Raw genomic sequence first — 18,881 nt, 5'->3', positions numbered from 1 at the left:
GAAAAAGTTCCTGCAGGGAAAAGAGGCCCCTTGGGAGTATTCTCCAACCTCACCCAAACTATCCAACGGTGAGAATTCTCAACCTTTTAAGAATGGTAACGATGTCATTTTTCAACACTTTCTCTCTTCTCTGCCATCCGCTTCAGAAACTAAAGTCATACCCTTCTCCCAGTTCCAAGCCACTCACGAGGGGCCAGCCTGCGAAACCGGGGCGTTGGCACGAGTCTGGTAAACGCATGAAGCCCTCACAGTCCCCAGAATCTGAGGGTGCCACCCAAGGCCTGCGTTCTCCTGGCGTCGTCCTCTCTAAGCGCACAATTCCTTTCCCCAAAACCACCAGGACCCCCAGCCCTCGCCAAAGACAATCAAAGCCTAGAAAGGGTTCTCTTTCCTCTCCTTCTGATTCAGAAACCGCTTCTCACCCGGACCACCTCCCCACCTTCACTCTCCCTTCTGCCCCGAGCCCCCGGCCCTCCATCCACCCGCCGCGGCCTCCCCAGCGCCCGGAGCTGCCGTCTCCCCTCCTGAGGGGCGGAACGCTTGCCTGCTCGATGGCCAGCTGCACCTCGGGCGTGAGCTGCAGCACGGCTTCCAGCTCCTCCACGAACTCCAGTTCCTCCTCCTCCATCATTCCGCCACCCGGCCCCCTGCCGACCCCCGCCGCGAGCCCAGCTCAGGCCTCCAGCCGCCACCCAGGCCCCAGCACAGCAACCCTCTCGCGGCAGCGATCTGATGAGCCCGGCTCCGTCAGCCGCTCTGTCAGCCGCCCCGGCACTTCCGGGAGGCCAGGGCACTTCCGGGTCCGGGGAACTGTGGGATCGCGGCGGACTCAGACGGGCGGCGTTGACGTCCCGTCCCGTGTCTCCGGGGCAACGCTGTATCCCGGCGGCCCCGCGTGCCCTCAGCGCGTCCTTAGGATGGCGGGGCCTCTTCCCTCCCCAAGGCGCGCCCCCCACTGAGGACCCCGAGGTTGGGGCAGGGTCTGGCCTCCAGCAGGACGCCCGGATGAAAGTCAGCCCGGCGGCGTCGCGAACCACAGCCCACAGCCTCCGCGGGCAGCGCAGCGGCGACCCCTCAGCTCCCGGGGCCCCCTCGGTCAGTGGCAGCGGGTGTTCCCGGCCACGGGGTCGACGTGATCCCAGCTGGCAAGTGGCGGTGTCGCCAAGGACATTCGTAGGACGGGCCAGTGCCCACTCGATAGAAATTCCCCGTGCGCCGGGCTCTGCGCAGAGGCTTTTCGAGGTGACTGCAGCCTCCTTTTGGGGAGAAACGCCTTTTTTTTTTTTTTTTTTTTTTGAGACGGAGTCTTACTTGTTGCCCAGGCTGGAGTGCAATGGCGCGATCTCGGCTCACTGCAACCCCGTCTCCCGGGTTCAAGCAATTCTCCGGTCTCAGCCTCTCGAGTAGCTGGGATTACAGGCGCCCGCCACCACGCCCAGCTAATTTTTGTATTTTTAGTGGAGACGAGGTTTCACCATGTTGGCCAGGCTGGTCTCGAACTCCTGACCTCGTGATCCGCCCGCCTCGGCCTCCCAAAGTGCTGGGATGACAGGCGTGAGCTACTGCGACCGGCCAGAAACGTTTTTTTAAAGCCAGATGACGCAGCGCCCTGGAGCTGGGGAGACGTTTACTGAGGCTGAATATCCGGGATCTAAGTCCTGAATAGTCCACCATTGATAAGCTGTGTGACCTGGAACAAATTACTACCCCGCGTGGATGTGGAGAGGATTAAACATTAACAGCGGGATGCAAATTCAAGCTGGTAATACAGGAAATAGTGAGGTGCCCAGCCCTTACCCCCACAAAGGAACAAATAAGCCAGATCACCGATCACCCTGTGGAACCACCTTTCCTGCAGACACTGAAAACAAGGAGGGAATTGCAGCCCAAGGAGGACCCGCTCCACCAGGTGAACCGGGAAACTCCAGGAGGGAAACGCGTTGGCCCCACTGAACTTTTTTTTGTTGTTGTTATCAGAGTTGCTCAAAGTAAAAAATAGGAGCAGTATGATTTTTTCTTTTATTTTTAATTGACAAATAATAATTATATAAACAATGTAATTTCTAACAACAAAGGAATGCTAAAAAATATACATTGAAAAAAAGAAAAAAAAGACAAAATAAAATATACATTGAACCTGGGGCGGTGGCACAGGCCTGCAGCCCCAGCTACTCAGGAGGCTGAGGCAGGGAATTATTGACTTTCTGAGACTGAATATCAGGGGTCTAGATCTCATCCCACCACTGAGGATCGCTTGAGCCCAGGAGTTTGAGGCTGCAGTGAGCTATGATTTATTTGCGCCACTGCACTCCAGCCTGGGCCACAAAGGGAGACTCTGTCTCTTAAGTAAACATAGAATATTATTGATTCATAAAATCATGATTTTGAAAATTAATGACATGAAAAATATGCACAATATATTTCAGAAAGCAAAATGTATAATTTCATTTAAAAAATGCATAGCATGGTCCCAGCTTTGTGTGTATTCTGTGCCAATAAAACTCACAGCAAGGAAATATTACTTTTCTGCATGTGATGAATGTACATCCTTTGTACATTTTCCCAAATGTCTACAATGAGCCTGTAGTTCTTTCATGCTCAGAAAATAAGAATGCCTTTTTCTAAAAGGAAAAGGTAATTATAGCTACTTATTTTGGACTTTTTTTTTCCTTTAAAAAATTAAGATATTTACATACACTAAAATTTACTCTTGCAATTTATGATACGATCAGTTTTGATAAATGTGTATAAACGACTGGGTGTGGTGACTCACGCCTATAATCCCAGCACTTGAGGAGGCCGAGGCTGCCAGATCACTTGAGGTCAGGGATTCAAGACCAGCCTGGCCAACATGGTAAAACCCGTCTTTACTAAAAATACAAAACTTAGCTGGCCGTGGTGGCACACAGAATCACTTGAGCCCGAGAGGTGGAGGTTGCAGTGAGCCAAGATTGCGCCATTGCACTCCAGCCTGGGTGACAGAGCAAGACTGCATCTCAAAACAAACAAATAATAATAAAACAAAATAAATAAATGTATATAACCATGTGACTAGTACCACAATCTAGTTATAGGACAATTTCATTATTCCCCCCTTGCCTCACCCCATTCACTGGCAACCACTGACTTGATTTCTGTCCCTGTAGTTTTTGTTTTTGTTTTTGTTTTTTTGAGACGGAGTCTCGCTCTATCACCCACGATGGAGTGCAGTGGTGCAATCTCGGCTCACTGCAACCTCCGCCTCCCAGGTTCAAGCGATTCTCCTGCCTCAGCCTCCTGAGTAGCTGGGATGACAGGCGCCCTCCACCATACCTGGCTAACTTTTGTGTTTTTAGTAGAGACAGGGTTTCACCATGTTGCCCAGGATGGTCTCAAACTCCTGACCTCAGGTGATCTGCCGGCATCAGTCTCCCAAAGTGCTGGGATTACAGGCATGAGCCACCGTGCCCGTCCTGTCCCTATAGTTTTGATATTTCCAGAATATCATATAGATGGAATCATACAGCATGACACCTTTTCAGTCTGGCTTCTTTCATCTATCATAAAGTATTTAAAATTGATCCATGTTGTTACATGTATCTGTGGTTCATGTCTTCTTGCTGGTATTCCACTGTATGAATACACCACAATTTGTTTATCTAGTCCCTGGTTGAAGGACATAAGGGTTTTTCCAGTTTTTGGCAATTATGAATAAAGCTGCTATAAACATTCATGTACAGATTTTTGTGTGAACATAAGTTTTCATGTCACTTGGGTAAATATGTAGACGTGGGATTGCTGTGTTATATGATATGTCTGTGTTTAACTTTCTAAGAAACTGGTAAACTGTTTTCCAAAGTGGCTGTATCACTTTCACATTGCTACCAGCAACGTATGAGAGTTCCGTTTGCTCAGAGAGCTTATTTTTAATGATGATAAAAAGAAGGACCATTTCCTAGCCCTTACTCTATGACAGGCACCATTCGAAGCATGTTACATGCATTGTCTCTTTTAATTCACACAGCAATTCTGAGGTTGTTAGTTTTTATTACTATCCCCATCTAACAGATAGGAGATGAAGATCTAGTTAAAACATGCAACAAAATAAAAACTTGCCTAAGGCCGTATACCCAAATCTTCCTGCCATTCATTAACCTATTCAATACATTTATTGAACACCCGTTCCTGTTGGTGACAGGTACTCAAGCTAGGTGCCGGGAATTCAGCAGTGAACAAAATAGACCACATGCCTGCCTCTACAGAGCTATTTCTATGTATGAAAAGGGCATTTGTACAAATAAACATGTAATTGTGATAGATCCGATAAAAGAGAAGTAAAGCACATGTTGAGAGACGATATGGATAGAGTTCTGATTGGATTAGGGGTCAGGAAAGCCTTTTCTTTCTTTTTCTTTTCTTTTTTTTTTTTTTCGAGACAGAGTTTCGCTCTTGTTGCCTAGGCTAGAATATAATGGCACAACTCGGCTCACCGCAACCTCTGCCTCCAGGTTCAAGTGATTCTCCTGCCTCAGCCTCCTGAGTAGCCTCCTGAGTAGCTACTCAGGCATGTGCCACCACACCCAGCTAATTTTTGTATTTTCAGTAAAGACGGGGTTTCTCCATGTTGGCCATGTTGGTCCTGACCTCAGGTGATCCGCCTGCCTTGGCCTCCCAAACTGATGGGATTATGGGTGTGAGCCATCACACCCGGCCAGGAAGGCTTTTCTGAGGAAGTGAGGGAGTTGGGAGTGAGGATAACACGTAGATAAAAGGAACAGAATGTGCAAAAGCCATGAGTGTGAAAAGAGTCGGCCAGGGTGATGGAAGTTTGAAAGCCAAGGGGAGAGTGATACACGAGGAAGCTGGAGAAATGGGCATTGCCAGATGGTGAAGGATCTGGAAGGTCTTCTTGAAGGAATGGGAAGCCGCTGACTGTAAGCAGAGGAGGGGCATGACCAGGTTTGCCACGCCTGCCATCAGCCCCGGTCTCTCCACACCTGCCATCAGCCCCCGTCTCTCCACACCTGCCATCAGCCCCTATCTCTCCACACCTGCCATCAGCCCCCGTCTCTCCACACCTGCCATCAGCCCCCGTCTCTCCACACCTGCCATGAGCCCCCCGTCTCTCCACACCTGCCATCAGCCCCAGTCTCTCCACACCTGCCATCAGCCCCCGTCTCTCCATTTTTTTTTTTCTCTGCCTCTGAGCTTCCCACATTGTTGTAGACAGTCATAAAACCAGGGTGATCATGTTCAGCACAAATTCCTGTTGTCTTATTTCCACTGATTCTGATGGTCCTTCTCAGCATCCACTGTCAGTTCTCAATGGCACTCCCCCATGACCCAAAACCCTTCCCTCCTCTGGAGTTCCCAACTCCATGATACCCCTTCTCCCTCTTTGCACATAAGCTACTAATAATACAAGTTAGAGTTTAAGAGAGTTATGCAGTGCAAAGAAGTAAAGGAAGTCAAAAGAGCAGAGAGGTTGACACACTGGGTTTTGAAAAACTTCTTTAATAACAGACTAGATTGATTAGTTTATGTTAAACAAAAGAAGGAAATACCTTTGACAGGAGGGGGAAATCTAGACAGAGATTGTAAACTTCTGACAGAAATAACATGTGGAAGTTTATGGATATGAGAAATTTGGGTATGAAAATAAGGAGCATGTGATATTTTCACAAATGAGCTGGGCTTAAAAAAAACAACTTCCAGGCCGGGCGCGGTGGCTCACGCCTGTAATCCCAGCACTCTGGGAGGCCAAGGCAAGTGGATCACCTGAGGTCAGGAGTTCAAGACTAGCCTGACCAACATGGACAAACCCCGTCTCTACTAAAAAATACAAAATTAGTCTGGCATAGTGGCGCATGCCTGTAATCCCAGCTACTCAGGAGGCTGAGGCAGGAGAATCGCTTGAACCCGGGAGGCGGAGGTTGCAGTGAGCCAAGATTGTGTCACTGCACTCCAGCTTGGGCGACAAAGCAAGACTCCATCTCAATAAATAAGAACATACATACATACATACATACAAAAAATTAGCTTGGTGTGGTGGTGGGCATCTGTAATCCCTGCCTCCTGAGACAGGACAATCTCTTGAACCTGGGAGGGAGAGGTTGCAGTGAGCCAAGATCACGCCATTGCACTCCAGCCCGGGTGACACAGAAAGATTCTGTCTCAAAAACAAACAAAAACCAACTTCCTATTTTGCTGTAGGATAGGGTACAGTGATGACAGAGTTTCACAGAAAACATTTTTTCTACCTTGAAATTTCACCGTCTGAGGCAGAAATTCAGTCTCTAATACTTTAAAAGTAAAACAAAAGGAAACCTTGGAGACTGTGGCCTTTAGTAGGCGATGGGGGAGGATGGATTGGAAGGGAGTATACAGTAGGCTGTGAGAGATGGGGGAGGAGGGATTGGAAGGGAGTATACAGTAGGCTGTGTAGGAGATGGGGAGGATGGATTGGGAGTATACAGTAAGCTGTGTAGGAGATGGGGAGGATGGATTAGAAGGGAGTATACAGTAGGCTGTGTAGGAGATGGTGGAGGATGGATTGGGAGTATACAGTAGGCTGTGTAGGAGATGGTGGAGGATGGATTGGAAGGGAGTATACAGTAGCTGTGAGGGAGATGGGGAGGATGGATTGGAAGGGAGTATACAGTAGGCTGTGTAGGAGATGGGGAGGATGGATTGGAAGAGAGTATACAGTAGCTGTGTAGGAGATGGGAAGGATGGATTGGAAGGGAGTATACAGTAGGCTGTGTAGGAGATGGGGAGGATGGATTGGAAGGGAGTATACAGTAGGCTGTGTAGGAGATGGGGAGGATGGATTGGAAGGGAGTATACAGTAGGCTGTGCAGGAGATGGGGAGGATGGATTGAAGGGAGTCTACAGTAGACTGTGAGGGAGATGGGGAGGATGGATTGGAAGGGAGTATACAGTAGGCTGTGAGGGAGATGGGGAGGATGGATTGGAAGGGAGTATACAGTAGCTGTGTAGGAGATGGTGGAGGATGGATTGGAAGGGAGTACACAGTAGGCTGTGAGGGAGATGGGGAAGATGGATTGGAAGGGAGTATATAGTAGGCTGTGAGGGAGATGGAGGATGGATTGGAAGGGAGTATACAGTAGGCTGTGTAGGAGATGGGGAGGATGGATTGAAGGGAGTATACAGTAGCTGTGAGGGAGATGGGGAGGATGGATTGGAAGGGAGTATACAGTAGGCTGTGAGGGAGATAGAGGATGGATTGGAAGGGAGTATACAGTAGGCTGTGTAGGAGATGGGGAGGATGGATTGGAAGGGAGTATACAGTAGGCTGTGAGGGAGATGGAGGATGGATTGGAAGGGAGTATACAGTAGCTGTGTAGGAGATGGGGAGGATGGATTGAAGGGAGTATACAGTAGCTGTGAGGGAGATGGGGAGGATGGATTGGAAGGGAGTATACAGTAGGCTGTGAGGGAGATAGAGGATGGATTGGAAGGGAGTATACAGTAGGCTGTGTAGGAGATGGGGAGGATGGATTGGAAGGGAGTATACAGTAGGCTGTGTAGGAGATGGGGAGGATGGATTGGAAAGGAGTATACAGTAGGCTGTGAGGGAGATGGAGGATGGATTGGAAGGGAGTATACAGTAGCTGTGTAGGAGATGGGGAGGATGGATTGGAAAGGAGTATACAGTAGGCTGTGAGGGAGATGGAGGATGGATTGGAAGGGAGTATACAGTAGGCTGTGTAGGAGATGGGGAGGATGGATTGAAGGGAGTATACAGTAGCTGTGAGGGAGATGGGGAGGATGGATTGGAAGGGAGTATACAGTAGGCTGTGAGGGAGATGGGGAGGATGGATTGGAAGGGAGTATCCAGCAGGCTGTGAGGGAGATGGAGGATGGATTGGAAGGGAGTATACAGTAGGCTGTGTAGGAGATGGGGGGGATGGATTGAAGGGAGTATACAGTAGGCTGTGAGGGAGATAGAGGATGGATTGGAAGGGAGTATACAGTAGGCTGTGTAGGAGATGGGGAGGATGGATTGGAAGGGAGTATACAGTAGCTGTGAGGGTGATGGGGAGGATGGATTGGAAGGGAGTATACAGTAGGCTGTTTAGGAGATGGGGAGGATGGATTGGGAGTATACAGTAGCTGTGAGGGAGATGGGGAGGATGGATTGGGAGCATACAGTAGGCTGTGTAGGAGATGGGGAGGATGGATTGGAAGGGAGTATACAGTAGCTATGTAGGAGATGGGGAGGATGGATTGGAAGGGAATATACAGTAGGCTGTGTAGGAGATAGTGGAGGATGGATTGGAAGGGAGTATACAGTAGGCTGTGTAGGAGATGGAGAATGGATTGGAAGGGAGTATACAGTAGGCTGTGTAGGAGATGGTGGAGGATGGATTGGGAGTATACAGTAGGCTGTGTAGGAGATGGTGGAGGATGGATTGGGAATATACAGTAGCTGTGAGGGAGTTGGGGAGGATGGATTGGAAGGGAGTATACAGTAGGCTGTGTAGGAGATAGTGGAGGATGGATTGGAAGGGAGTATGCAGTAGGCTGTGTAGGAGATGGGGAGGATGGATTGGGAGTATACAGTAGGCTGTGTAGGAGATGGGGAGGATGGATTGGGAGTATACAGTAGGCTGTGTAGGAGATGGGGAGGATGGATTGCAAGGGAGTATACAGTAGGCTGTGTAGGAGATGGGGAGGATGGATTGGGAATATACAGTAGCTGTGAGGGAGTTGGGGAGGATGGATTGGAAGGGAGTATACAGTAGGCTGTGAGGGAGTTGTGTGGTACCCCTTGAGGAAACGTCAGAGTGAGATGGAAACATAACACCAAACCTCACATGAGGAGTTTTCATAACGTTTCTCACCTTGGCAAAAAAATGCTTTACGTATACCGTCTAGAAATAGGAATTTTAAAACAGGCTTTACTAATGAAATTCTGTGAGATCTCCAAATTTCATATGTCTCTGTCAATGTAGCGTGAATAACTCTTGTTAAAAGGAATCTCAAATATCCTGTTATATTTGCAACCTTGTCAGAGTGCAGAGGTAACTGCACTGTCATACATTGAGTGGACACTGTGCAAAGTATGTTCTTTAATAAGATCAAGACAGTTATCTTTCCACATAAGCTTCCCTCTCTGCAAGGACCTTCTCCAAAATAGCTGAGCCTTTTGTGAAACTGCTTGTGAAAAAAGAATTGCAGGACATCTGAATTACCTGGTCCATGCCCACTAAATGCCAGTCACGTAGCACCTTTCCTCAACATTGACAGAAGCAACAATAGCTCCCACACATTTCCAAAATGCCCCCTAGGCTTCCCAAGCAATCACCTTTAGATCCTATCGTCACTCTGGGTGGCACAAGGTCCCAGGCCAACTTGTAGTGGAAGAATAGGGTTTAATTTCCACTTGAAATCGGCTCAAAATGTTCTCTTAGTGCTTCTTCATGGACTGTTTCTAGTACGTGGCTTTTCACGATGACTGGTTCTTTTTTGTTGTTGTTGTTTTATTGAGACGGAGTCTCGCTCTGTCACCCAGGCTGGAGTGCAGTGGTGTGATCTCGGCTCACTGCAAGCTCCGCCTCCCGGGTTCACGCCATTCTCCTGCCTCAGCCTCCCGAGTAGCTGGAACTACAGGCATCTGCCACCACGCCCGGCTAATTTTTTGTATTTTTAGTAGAGACGGAGTTTCACCGTGTTAGCCAGGATGGTCTCGATCTCCTGACCACGTGATCTACCCGCCTCGGCCTCCCAAAGTGCTGGGATTACAGGCATGAGCCACCACGCCCAGCCGATGACTGGTTCTTTCACTGTCCTTGATTCCTGAATTTTCTCAATCTCCTGGAGCCTGGCATTTGTTCTTGATTGACATTCAGATGGTTCTGAACCCTCCCTGTATCCTGGACACCAGTTTTGTTTGGGTTGGTACTCTGGTTCTCTGCATGCCCATTCTTGCTAAGCCAGTCATGATTTCCAGCTAGTTTCGGCAGCTCCCCTGTTCCCACGGCCATTTATATACGCTATCTCCCAAAGGCTTTTAAAATGAAAACCTTTTCCATTGGCTACACTGGGTTCATATTAAAGCAATCCTTTCCCTTACTCAAGGAAGTAATAATTATATAGGCCAAATTAATAAGCCCTCTTGTGCAAGTTTTATATATGCCAACAACTATAAAAACACTTTTTACAAAACTGACATTAACTAGTACAATCATTATAATGTAGCTAACATTAATTCATCGTATCTAAAACCCTTAAGCATCTTCCATAACCTGTTTTTTCTACTCCACTTCTTCCTGCATTCCCAGAGCTGGATCTTCAGCTGCCACGCTTCTTCCTCATGTACAACAGTAGTTCTTAATCTATTTTGAGTCTGGACCCCTTGGAGGAGCTGAAGAACTCTACATAGATCCTTTCCCTGGAAAAATACACATTTGCTTAGCATTTTGCGTGCAGTTTTAATGAAGGGTGTTTCATGGAATATACATATATATGTATACGTACGTATACATATATACATATATACATACATACATATATATACATATATATATATATATATATTTTTTTTTTGAGACAGAGTCTCACTCTGTCGCCCAGGCTGGAGTGCAGTGGCGCGATCTCGGCTCACTGCAAGCTCTGCCTCCCAGGTTCAAGCGATTCTCCTGCCTCAGCCTCCTGAGTAGCTGGGATTACAGGTGCATGCCATCACACCTGGCTAATTTTTGTATTTTTAGTAGAATTGGGGTTTCGCCATGTTGGCCAGGCTGGTCTCGAACTCCTGACGTCAAGTGATCCGCCCGCCTCAGCCTCCCAAAGTGCTGAGATTACAGGCGTGAGCCACCACACCCAGACTTATTTATTCTATTCCTAAATATTTGGGTTGTTTCTAATTTTTTGCTATTATAAACAATATATATATATATTTTGAGATGGAGTCTTGTTCTGTTGCCCAGGCTGGAGTGCAGTGGCACAGTCTCAGCTCACTGCAACCTCCACCTGTGGGTTCAAGCGATTCTCCTGCCTCAGCCTCCCAAGTAGCTGGAATTACAGGCGAACGGCACCACGCCCAGCTAATTTTTTCTTTTTTTTTTTTTTTTTTTTTTTTTTAGACCGAGTCTTGCTCTGTCACCGAGGCTGGAGTGCAGTGGCACGATCTCGGCTCACTGTAAGCTCCGCCTCCCGGATTCATGCCATTCTCCTGCCTCATCCTCCCGAGTAGCTGGTACTAAAGGCGCCCGCTACCATGCCCAGCTAATTTTTTGTATTTTTAGTAGAGACGGGGTTTCACCATGTCAGCCAGGATGGTCTCGATCTCCTGACCTCGTGATCTGCCCACCTCGGCCTCCCAAAGTGCTGGGATTACAGGCGTGAGCCACCGCACCCGGCCAACCCAGCTAATTTTTGTATCCCAAAGTGCTAGGATTACAGGCGTGAGCTACTGCGCCTGGCCTAATACTATATTATTTTAATTCTACCAGCACTATAAAAAAGTGCTGACGTCCTTGTATACTTAGGCACACTGGATATTTTCAGTCTTTTCAGTATTCATTTATAAAGTCGTGTGTGTGTGTGTGTGTGTGTGTTATTTTGAGAGACAGGGTCTTGCTCTGTCACCCAGGCTGGAGTACAATGGCAGGATCATGGCTCACTGAAGCTGGAAACTCCTGGGCTCAAGGGATCCTCCCACCTCTGCTTCCCATGTAGCTGGGACTGCAGGCACATGCTACCGCACCTGGATAATTTTTAAATGTTTTCATAGAGGGTCTTGTTACGCTGCCCAGGCTGGTCTCGAATTCCTGGTCTCAAGTGATCCTCGTGCCTCACCTCCCAAAGCACTGGGATTACAGGCGCTGTGCCCGGCCTACTTATAAAGTTTTCAATGGGCCTTTTTATATTTCTTCTGTGTATTTCTAGTTTGTATCATTTGAAAAATTCTTCTGGATCATTTCTTTTTCTTTTTTTTTTTTTTTTTTGAGATGGAGTCTCGCTCTGTTCCCCAGGCTGGAGTGCAGTAACGCGATCTCGGCTCACTGCAAGCTCCACCTCCTGGGTTCACGCCATTCTCCTGCCTCAGCCTCCCGAGTAGCTGGGATTACAGGCGCCCGCCACCATGCCCGGCTAATTTTTTTGTATTTTTAGTAGAGACGGAGTTTCACCGTGTTAGCCAGGATGGTCTCGATCTCCTGACCTCATGATCCGCCCGCCTTCGCCTCCCAAAGTGCTGGGATTACAGGCGTGAGCCACCACGCCCGGCCTATTTTTCTTAATAATTTGTAGGATCTCTGACTATTCCGGATACTAACCCTTACTCTGACATATGCTACAAACACATTCTGTTACTTCACTTCTATTTTTTCCAAATAGAAGGCTAATCATTTCTGTGGTTTTCCTTGTCCTTCTTTTCCTCACAAGTGTGACATGCTTGCCACAGACAAAATGTAGGAGGTCTGAAGCGCAGCGTGGTGGCTCTTGCCTGTAATCTCCGCACTTGAGGAGGCAAGGTGGGAGGATCGCTTGAGGCCGGGAGTTTGAGACCAGCCCGGGCAACAGAGTGAGGCACCCCCGCTCCAACCTTTGTTCATCTGACAGTGTCTCAGTCTGCACTCAGGCTGGAGTGCCTGGCACAGTCACAGCTCACTACAGGCTCAACCTGAGGTGATGTCCCACCTCAGCCTCCCAAGTGCCTGGGGCTACGGGCACGCACCATCGCACCCAGCTCTTTATTTATTTATTTTTTTTTGGTAGAGTTGGGATTTCACCATTTTGCCCAGGCTGGTCTGGAACTCCTGGCCTCAAGCAATCTGCCCACCTTGGCCTCCCAAGGTGCTGGATTTACAGGAGTTAACCACTGTGCCCGGCCCTTAAATATTTTTTAAACCTGAGTTTAGAAATGTTTGCTTTTAGATAGGTGTGACTATCTGCAAACAAGCCAGATTTTGCATTTATAGCAAAAGAAATGTGTATGTGAAAGTGCTTTGAAAAATACACAGCAATACATAAAAGCAGCACTCCATCATCAGCTCCTTGTGTAAATTATGGTTTTTACCGGCAGGAATCAGAGCAGTCTCCCGTGTAGCATGCAGCTGCGGTCGCTGTTTGTAGAAACCATGTGTTTGGGGTGTGGCTGTGCTTCTCGGCCTCACAGTTTGCTCTTGCAAAGAATCTAAGATAAAACCAAGGAAGCTGCCGTCTGGAGTCTGGCTAAGGCCAGCCTAGGGAATCTGTAATCCGGTAGGTGCTTGTTGAGAAGTTTAACAGCAGGGAGCTATGCCTTGGGGATCCAGTATAAAGAACAAGAATCCCTTGTCTGTGCCGAGCATATAGTTTAACGTTTTGAAAATATGATCTCATTTAATTCTCCCAGCCATCCTGGAGGGTAAAGGGAGGAACCGACATTTTACTGGGGAAGGAGGCAGTGTTTTCTCCAGGTCACACAGCTTCCGGGTGGTGGAGCGTGGACTGAACTCAGGTTCTCAGATCCCACCTCCAGTGCGCTATGCTATGGCTGCGTCCCGGGCAGACAGCCCCCACCGTCAGGGGCATGTGGCCCGCTAGAGAAACGCACACACACGTATCAGCGCAGGGCTAAACTGATCAGGCAAACAAGGTGAAGGAGAAATTAAGAGCAGGGTGATTGACTTCTTTCTGGCCACACTCAAAGTCCTAAGAGCAAGTCACCTCATTCTCTGAACCATATTTCTTCAGACACAGTGTGGCTTTTGTTGCTGCTTTTGTTGCCAAAGGGAATGAAGTTCCGCAGAAGGCTGTTGTTCTCCTCTTTGGACGCCTCCTTCCTTCCTTTCCGTGTCTGACCTTTTCCTCGTGTTCCGTTGTTGTGCCAATCTTTAGATCTTCATCTCTGTGTCTATCTTCCTGTATCGAAGAGTGTATACTGGCGTTGTGTGTGTGTGTGTGTGTGTGTGTGTGTGTGTGTGTGTGTGTTGAGACAGGATCTCCCTCTGTCGCCCAGGCTGGAGTACAGTGCTGTGATCATGGCTCACTGCAGCCTCAACCTCCCGGGCTCAAGCAATCTTCCCACTTCAGCCTCCCGAGTAGCTGGGACTACAGCCGTGCGCCACCACACCCAGCTAATTTGTGTATTTTTTTGTTTTACCATGTTGCCTAGGCTGGTCTCTAACTCCCAGGCTTGAGTAATCCTCCGGCCTCAGCCTCCTAAAGTGCTGGGATAATAGGCAGGAGCCACCATGCCCACGTGCCCACCCCCTGTGCTGTATCTTTCTACGTCTCTTCCTATTTCTTCATTTCTCCTTTTGTCCTCCTGCTCTCTCTCTGCTTCAATGGTCCCTACTGTGGAAATGAAGTATGGTTCTAAACAAAATAACTTTTATTTCAGAACAGATGTCCATCTTCTCTGTTAGGGTATTTCTTTATTTACTTGAGACAGGTTCTTGCTCTGTTGCCCAGACTGCAGTGCAGCGGCACAATCTGGGATCACTGAAATCTCTGCCGCCCAGGCTCAAGCAATCCTCCCATCTCGGCCTCCCGCGTAACCGGGACTACAGTTCCTGGGGTGGGTTCCATCCTCCCATCTCGGCCTCCTGCGTAACTGGGACTACAGTTCCTGGGGTGGGTTCCACCCATCTGGCTTTTTTTTTTTTGGAGAGACAGGGTTTTGCCATGTTGTCCAGGCTGGTCTCCACCCACCTTGGATGGATCCCAAAGTGCTGGGATTACCGCTGTGAGCCGCTGTGCCCAGCCTGTGTTATAGGATTTTTAAAGTGGAGGAGCGGACAGAGACCCCTAAGTTCCCTTTTGGTTCTGGAGCTCACTATGTGGAGGTGCTTCATGTGTGATCTCACTTCTTTTTCATGTACATAATTTTCCCAGATAGGAGGAAAATGTCCTCGATCGAGGGTAGTTGCCCACACATCACATATCTTAATGGCATTCACTTGAGAACTCGCAAAGCATTTTACAAGCAAATACGGTATTTTCCATTTAAGGCTGAAGAAACCAGGAAGCAGATATGGGGAGAGTCCCTGTGTCCTATTCCCTAATGATGGCGAGTGGGGTCCAGAGGAATGGGGGAGAGGAGACGGAAAGGCAGGCCCACATGCTTTCATGGCGGAAAAATCCCCCCGTAGCCCTTTAGAATGGGGAGCTTTATCAACAAGCACCCCCTGTTCAAGGGGGCGACAGTCTAAATTTGGTGAGTTTTATGTTGGCATTAAGTAGCCCAAACTTTGCTCTGGAAATCCACACAAGCAGCGTAATGACAAACTGGTGAAACCCCAGCCCCACAGCATGGAGTAGTGGAAATGACCCTGGAACACGAATCCAGCCCCAGGTTCTAACCTGAGCCTTGTCCCTTCACAGGGTGGCAAGTCAGGGGCCCATCCTGCACTTTGCTTTCTTCACGGGTAACATGGAAATAACAGGTTTAGCCGACCTCACTGCGTTATTTCGAGACCCAGGTGAGCTAATACATGTGAAACTGCTTTGAAAATTTGTAAAGTTACATATAAATATAGAATACTGTTCATGGCAGCATCAGAGCCCATAAATTCACCATACAAATTTATGAGTAAATAGGAACAGTATTCATCAGAAACTATATTGTGAAAAATTATTATTCCCTCCTTGCTTATCAGGCTTGAAAGCAGTATAGTCATCTGGCACATGGAACTAAAGGCAGAAAGTACTGAGTTCGAATCCCAGCTCACCACCAGCAGTGTGACCTGGGGCAATTTTTAAATTGCTCTGGTCTGAGTTTCATTTTGCTGATACATATACACACACACACACAGTGAGAATAACATTTGTTGTGAGGATTTAATGAGACAATGTATACAAAACGTCTGACATAGGACCTAGCAAATAGTAAGTACTCAACAGGCATGAGCTTCGAAAGTATGAAGCAGGTATTGCACCCTCAGAATGTGCCAGCCTCACTTGGGGTGCAAAATGAAAAGACACAGTCCTTGTTTCTAGGACCTAACAGTCTGGAGGAGAAACATACAAATAAGAAAACAACAGGCTCGTTACCCAAAGGCAAAGGCAGACCTGGAAACCTTCTTAAAGAAGGAACAGGCCAGGCATGGTGGCTCACGCCTGTAATCCCAGCACTTTGGGAGGCCGAGGCGGGTGGATCACAAGGTCAGGAGATCGAGACCAGCCTGGCCAACATGGTGAAACCCCGTCTCTACTAAAAATACAAAAAATTAGCCGGGCGTGGTGGCGGGCGCCTGTAGTCCCAGCTACTCGGGAGGCTGAGGCAGGAGAATGGCGTGAACCCGGGAGGCGGAGCTTGCAGTGAGCCGAGATCGCGCCACTGCACTCCAGCCTGGGCGACAAAGCGAGACTCCATCTCAAAAAAAAAAAAAAGGAAACAGCTGATTCAAGACTTATGAAGGATGAGGAGACGTTTGTGTAAACCAGGCTCGGTGTTTTTCGTTTGGCCTTATCATTTGCCAACAGGGGTTTGATCGCTTGAAAAGCTAAGGTTCATGTTTCTGCTTGTTAGCTTTATGGTGAGTCAACATAAACAGTCTGGTGACTTCACTGAGCATGGTGTTGAAACTGATTTTACTTGCTATTTTCTTTTTTCTTTTTTTTTTTTATTTGAGACAGAGTCTTGCCCTGTCACCCAGGCTGCAGTGCAGTGGCACGATCTCGGCTCAATGCAACCTTCACCTCCCGGGTTCACGCCATTCTCCTGCCTCAGCCTCCTGAGTAGCTGGGTCTACAGGTGCCCGCCACCACACCCGGCTAATTTTCTGTATTTTTAGTAGAGACGGGGTTTCACCGTGTTAGCCAGGATGGTCTCGATCTTCTGACCTCGTGATCCGCCCGCCTTGGCCTCCCAAAGTGCCGGGATGACAGGCGTGAGCCACCGCTCCCGGCCTTTACTTGCTATTTTCTATACATGAAACATCTGTTGTTTTGTTTTCAATTCATCAAGACGCCTTACAACTTCTTGTGTAGGGGGAGACTGGTTCCCACCACTTAAAAGTGCAAGCATACGCAGTGCCAAGTTGCTGCTCCCTTTAAGGAGGGAAGGCAGGAGGACTTGTAACCACCTGTCACTCTCTGGAAGCGCTGGCGCTGGAGGTCACTGTGATAAATGTTTAGGAAAGAGACAGTGGACTGCACAGAGTCGTTTTCCTGGAGAGAATGGAGAGTTCACAGGTAGCTGGTTTTGGCCACAAGCAAATGTGAAAATACAGAGAGCGTCGCATTTGTCAGATACCTTGGGACCAAACTGAAGTGGCTTTCTCCTTTCACTAAGTGTGTTAGCAGTGAATTTAGGAGTTAGAGACGTTGCCCTAAGTGGATGAAGTTTGAGGCTTTTCTTGAGGCTGTCTGCCACCTTCCTGTTGGCTAAGTCCCTTTTCTTAACCACATATAGGAAGATGTTAGAAGCCACATTCATTCCAAAAGGTCACAGCCTAATAGCTGATACTACCACTGAAGGAAAACTATCTTTTAAACCTGAGAAACATCTTCAGACTCCATCATGAATGAATCCAAATTGAAAAAAACAAAAGCTGTGTTCACTCTACACCAGTTCCTACATCACTGGCGGCCACGTTAAATTAATGTAACCGGCATCTAACAGAAATCATCTGCCACTTTGTGAACGTCACAGACTCATAAGAATCTAGAGCTGGAAGACCGTTAAAGAGCTCGTAATCCAGCCTCCCTCTCATTTCACACACCAGCAAATCGTGGCTCAGAGAGCCAAGCCCAGCTGTTCCAAAGTCCTCATATGGGATTTTGGTCAGCATTTTGCAAGACGGTCATCTGAGGAGACCCGTCATACCTTTCATTTGTAGTAACATAAATGAACTGTATTTCCCACCCCCTATATTTGTTAGCTGAGGAAAATACAGACCAAAGCAAAATAAAGCTGGAAGTTCGTAAAGGACAGAAGCCAATGATACTGAAATTACTGTCCTCATCTATGCGATTGGTGCTTGGCACAAATGAAATGCATTCCAATTCATTCAAGTTTAGACGCCTGTCCCGATAACTTTTTTTTTTTTTTGATACAGAGTCCCCCTCTGTGGCCCAGGCTGGAGTGCAGTGGCGATCTCGGCTCACTGCAAGCTCCGCCTCCCAGGTTCAAGCGATTCTCCTGCCTCAGCCTCCTGCATAGCTGGGATTACAGACATGCACCACCCCACCTGGCTAATTTTGTATTTTTAGTAGAGACGGGGTTTCACCATGTTGGTCAGGCTGGTCTCGAACTTCTGGCGTCAAGTTATCCGCCCTCCTCGGCCTCCCCAAGTGCTGGGGTTACAGGCGCGCCCGGCCCCGATACTTTTAAATAATGACCCGTTGTGAACAACACCACAGTCACTAAGCCTCTGGATGGTGTTTCCGGATAGATCCAAAGCCGAGAGGCAGTAAAAGCCTGCAGCCTCCACAGTCCGCCTCCTGGTGCAGGTGGAGAGGGGCTGCTGGACGCCCTGGACCTCATGCTTTCTGAGAGCGTCCCCCGAAGCGGCTGCAGCCGCTGGCGGGACCGGGAAAGGCATCTTGGCGGTGCGGGAAGAGGCCACGTCCTGAAGACTCCCACCGAGAAGCACCAGGGCTTGGTGGACGAGGCCGGGCGAACCCAGGGCCACAGGCCGCCTCCCTCCCTCCTTCCCCGCAGGCCTCGCCCCACCCCGGCGGGGGTTCCTACCTGGCTGCCTGGGCCCCGCGCCCACCCCGCCCCTTAGCCCGGGGCCGGCGAGAAGAGCAGGTCGGGGAGAGGCGCGTCCGGTGACGGAACAGAAGCCGGGGAGCCGCGGCCCTTTTCCCGCCTCCGCCTTGGCCCCGCGGCCGCTCGGCAGAGAGCGGGGAACTCGGAACTCGCGCGCGCCGCGGCCCCGGCCAGAGCCGCCGCCTCGGTCCCCGCCTCCGCCTCCGCCCACCCGCCCGCCGGGGACGCC

General features: G+C 48.8%; 1 protein-coding gene across 2 annotated transcripts in view; it reads right to left on the bottom strand.

Moving 5' to 3' along the window:
- VPS53 (VPS53 subunit of GARP complex) overlaps nt 1-18,826 on the bottom strand; it is a 188,095-nt gene extending 169,269 nt beyond the window's left edge. The window contains exon 1 of one of the 2 annotated variants that reach the window (XM_030800063.1): nt 18,632-18,826. Coding sequence is in view for 1 of the 2 variants with exons in the window: in XM_030800062.1 (XP_030655922.1) it covers nt 545-631 (87 nt within the window). In the remaining variant the exon portion in view is untranslated. Of the gene's footprint in view, nt 1-544; nt 775-18,631 lie in introns of those variants that run through there. The other variant, XM_030800062.1, reaches the window with a different exon arrangement.
- Nucleotides 18,827-18,881: the final 55 nt, after the last annotated feature.

Source organism: Nomascus leucogenys, chromosome 19 (assembly GCF_006542625.1).
Source record: "Nomascus leucogenys isolate Asia chromosome 19, Asia_NLE_v1, whole genome shotgun sequence".
Taxonomy (NCBI): Eukaryota; Metazoa; Chordata; class Mammalia; order Primates; family Hylobatidae; genus Nomascus; species Nomascus leucogenys.
This window is presented reverse-complemented; position numbering and strand designations above follow the sequence as displayed.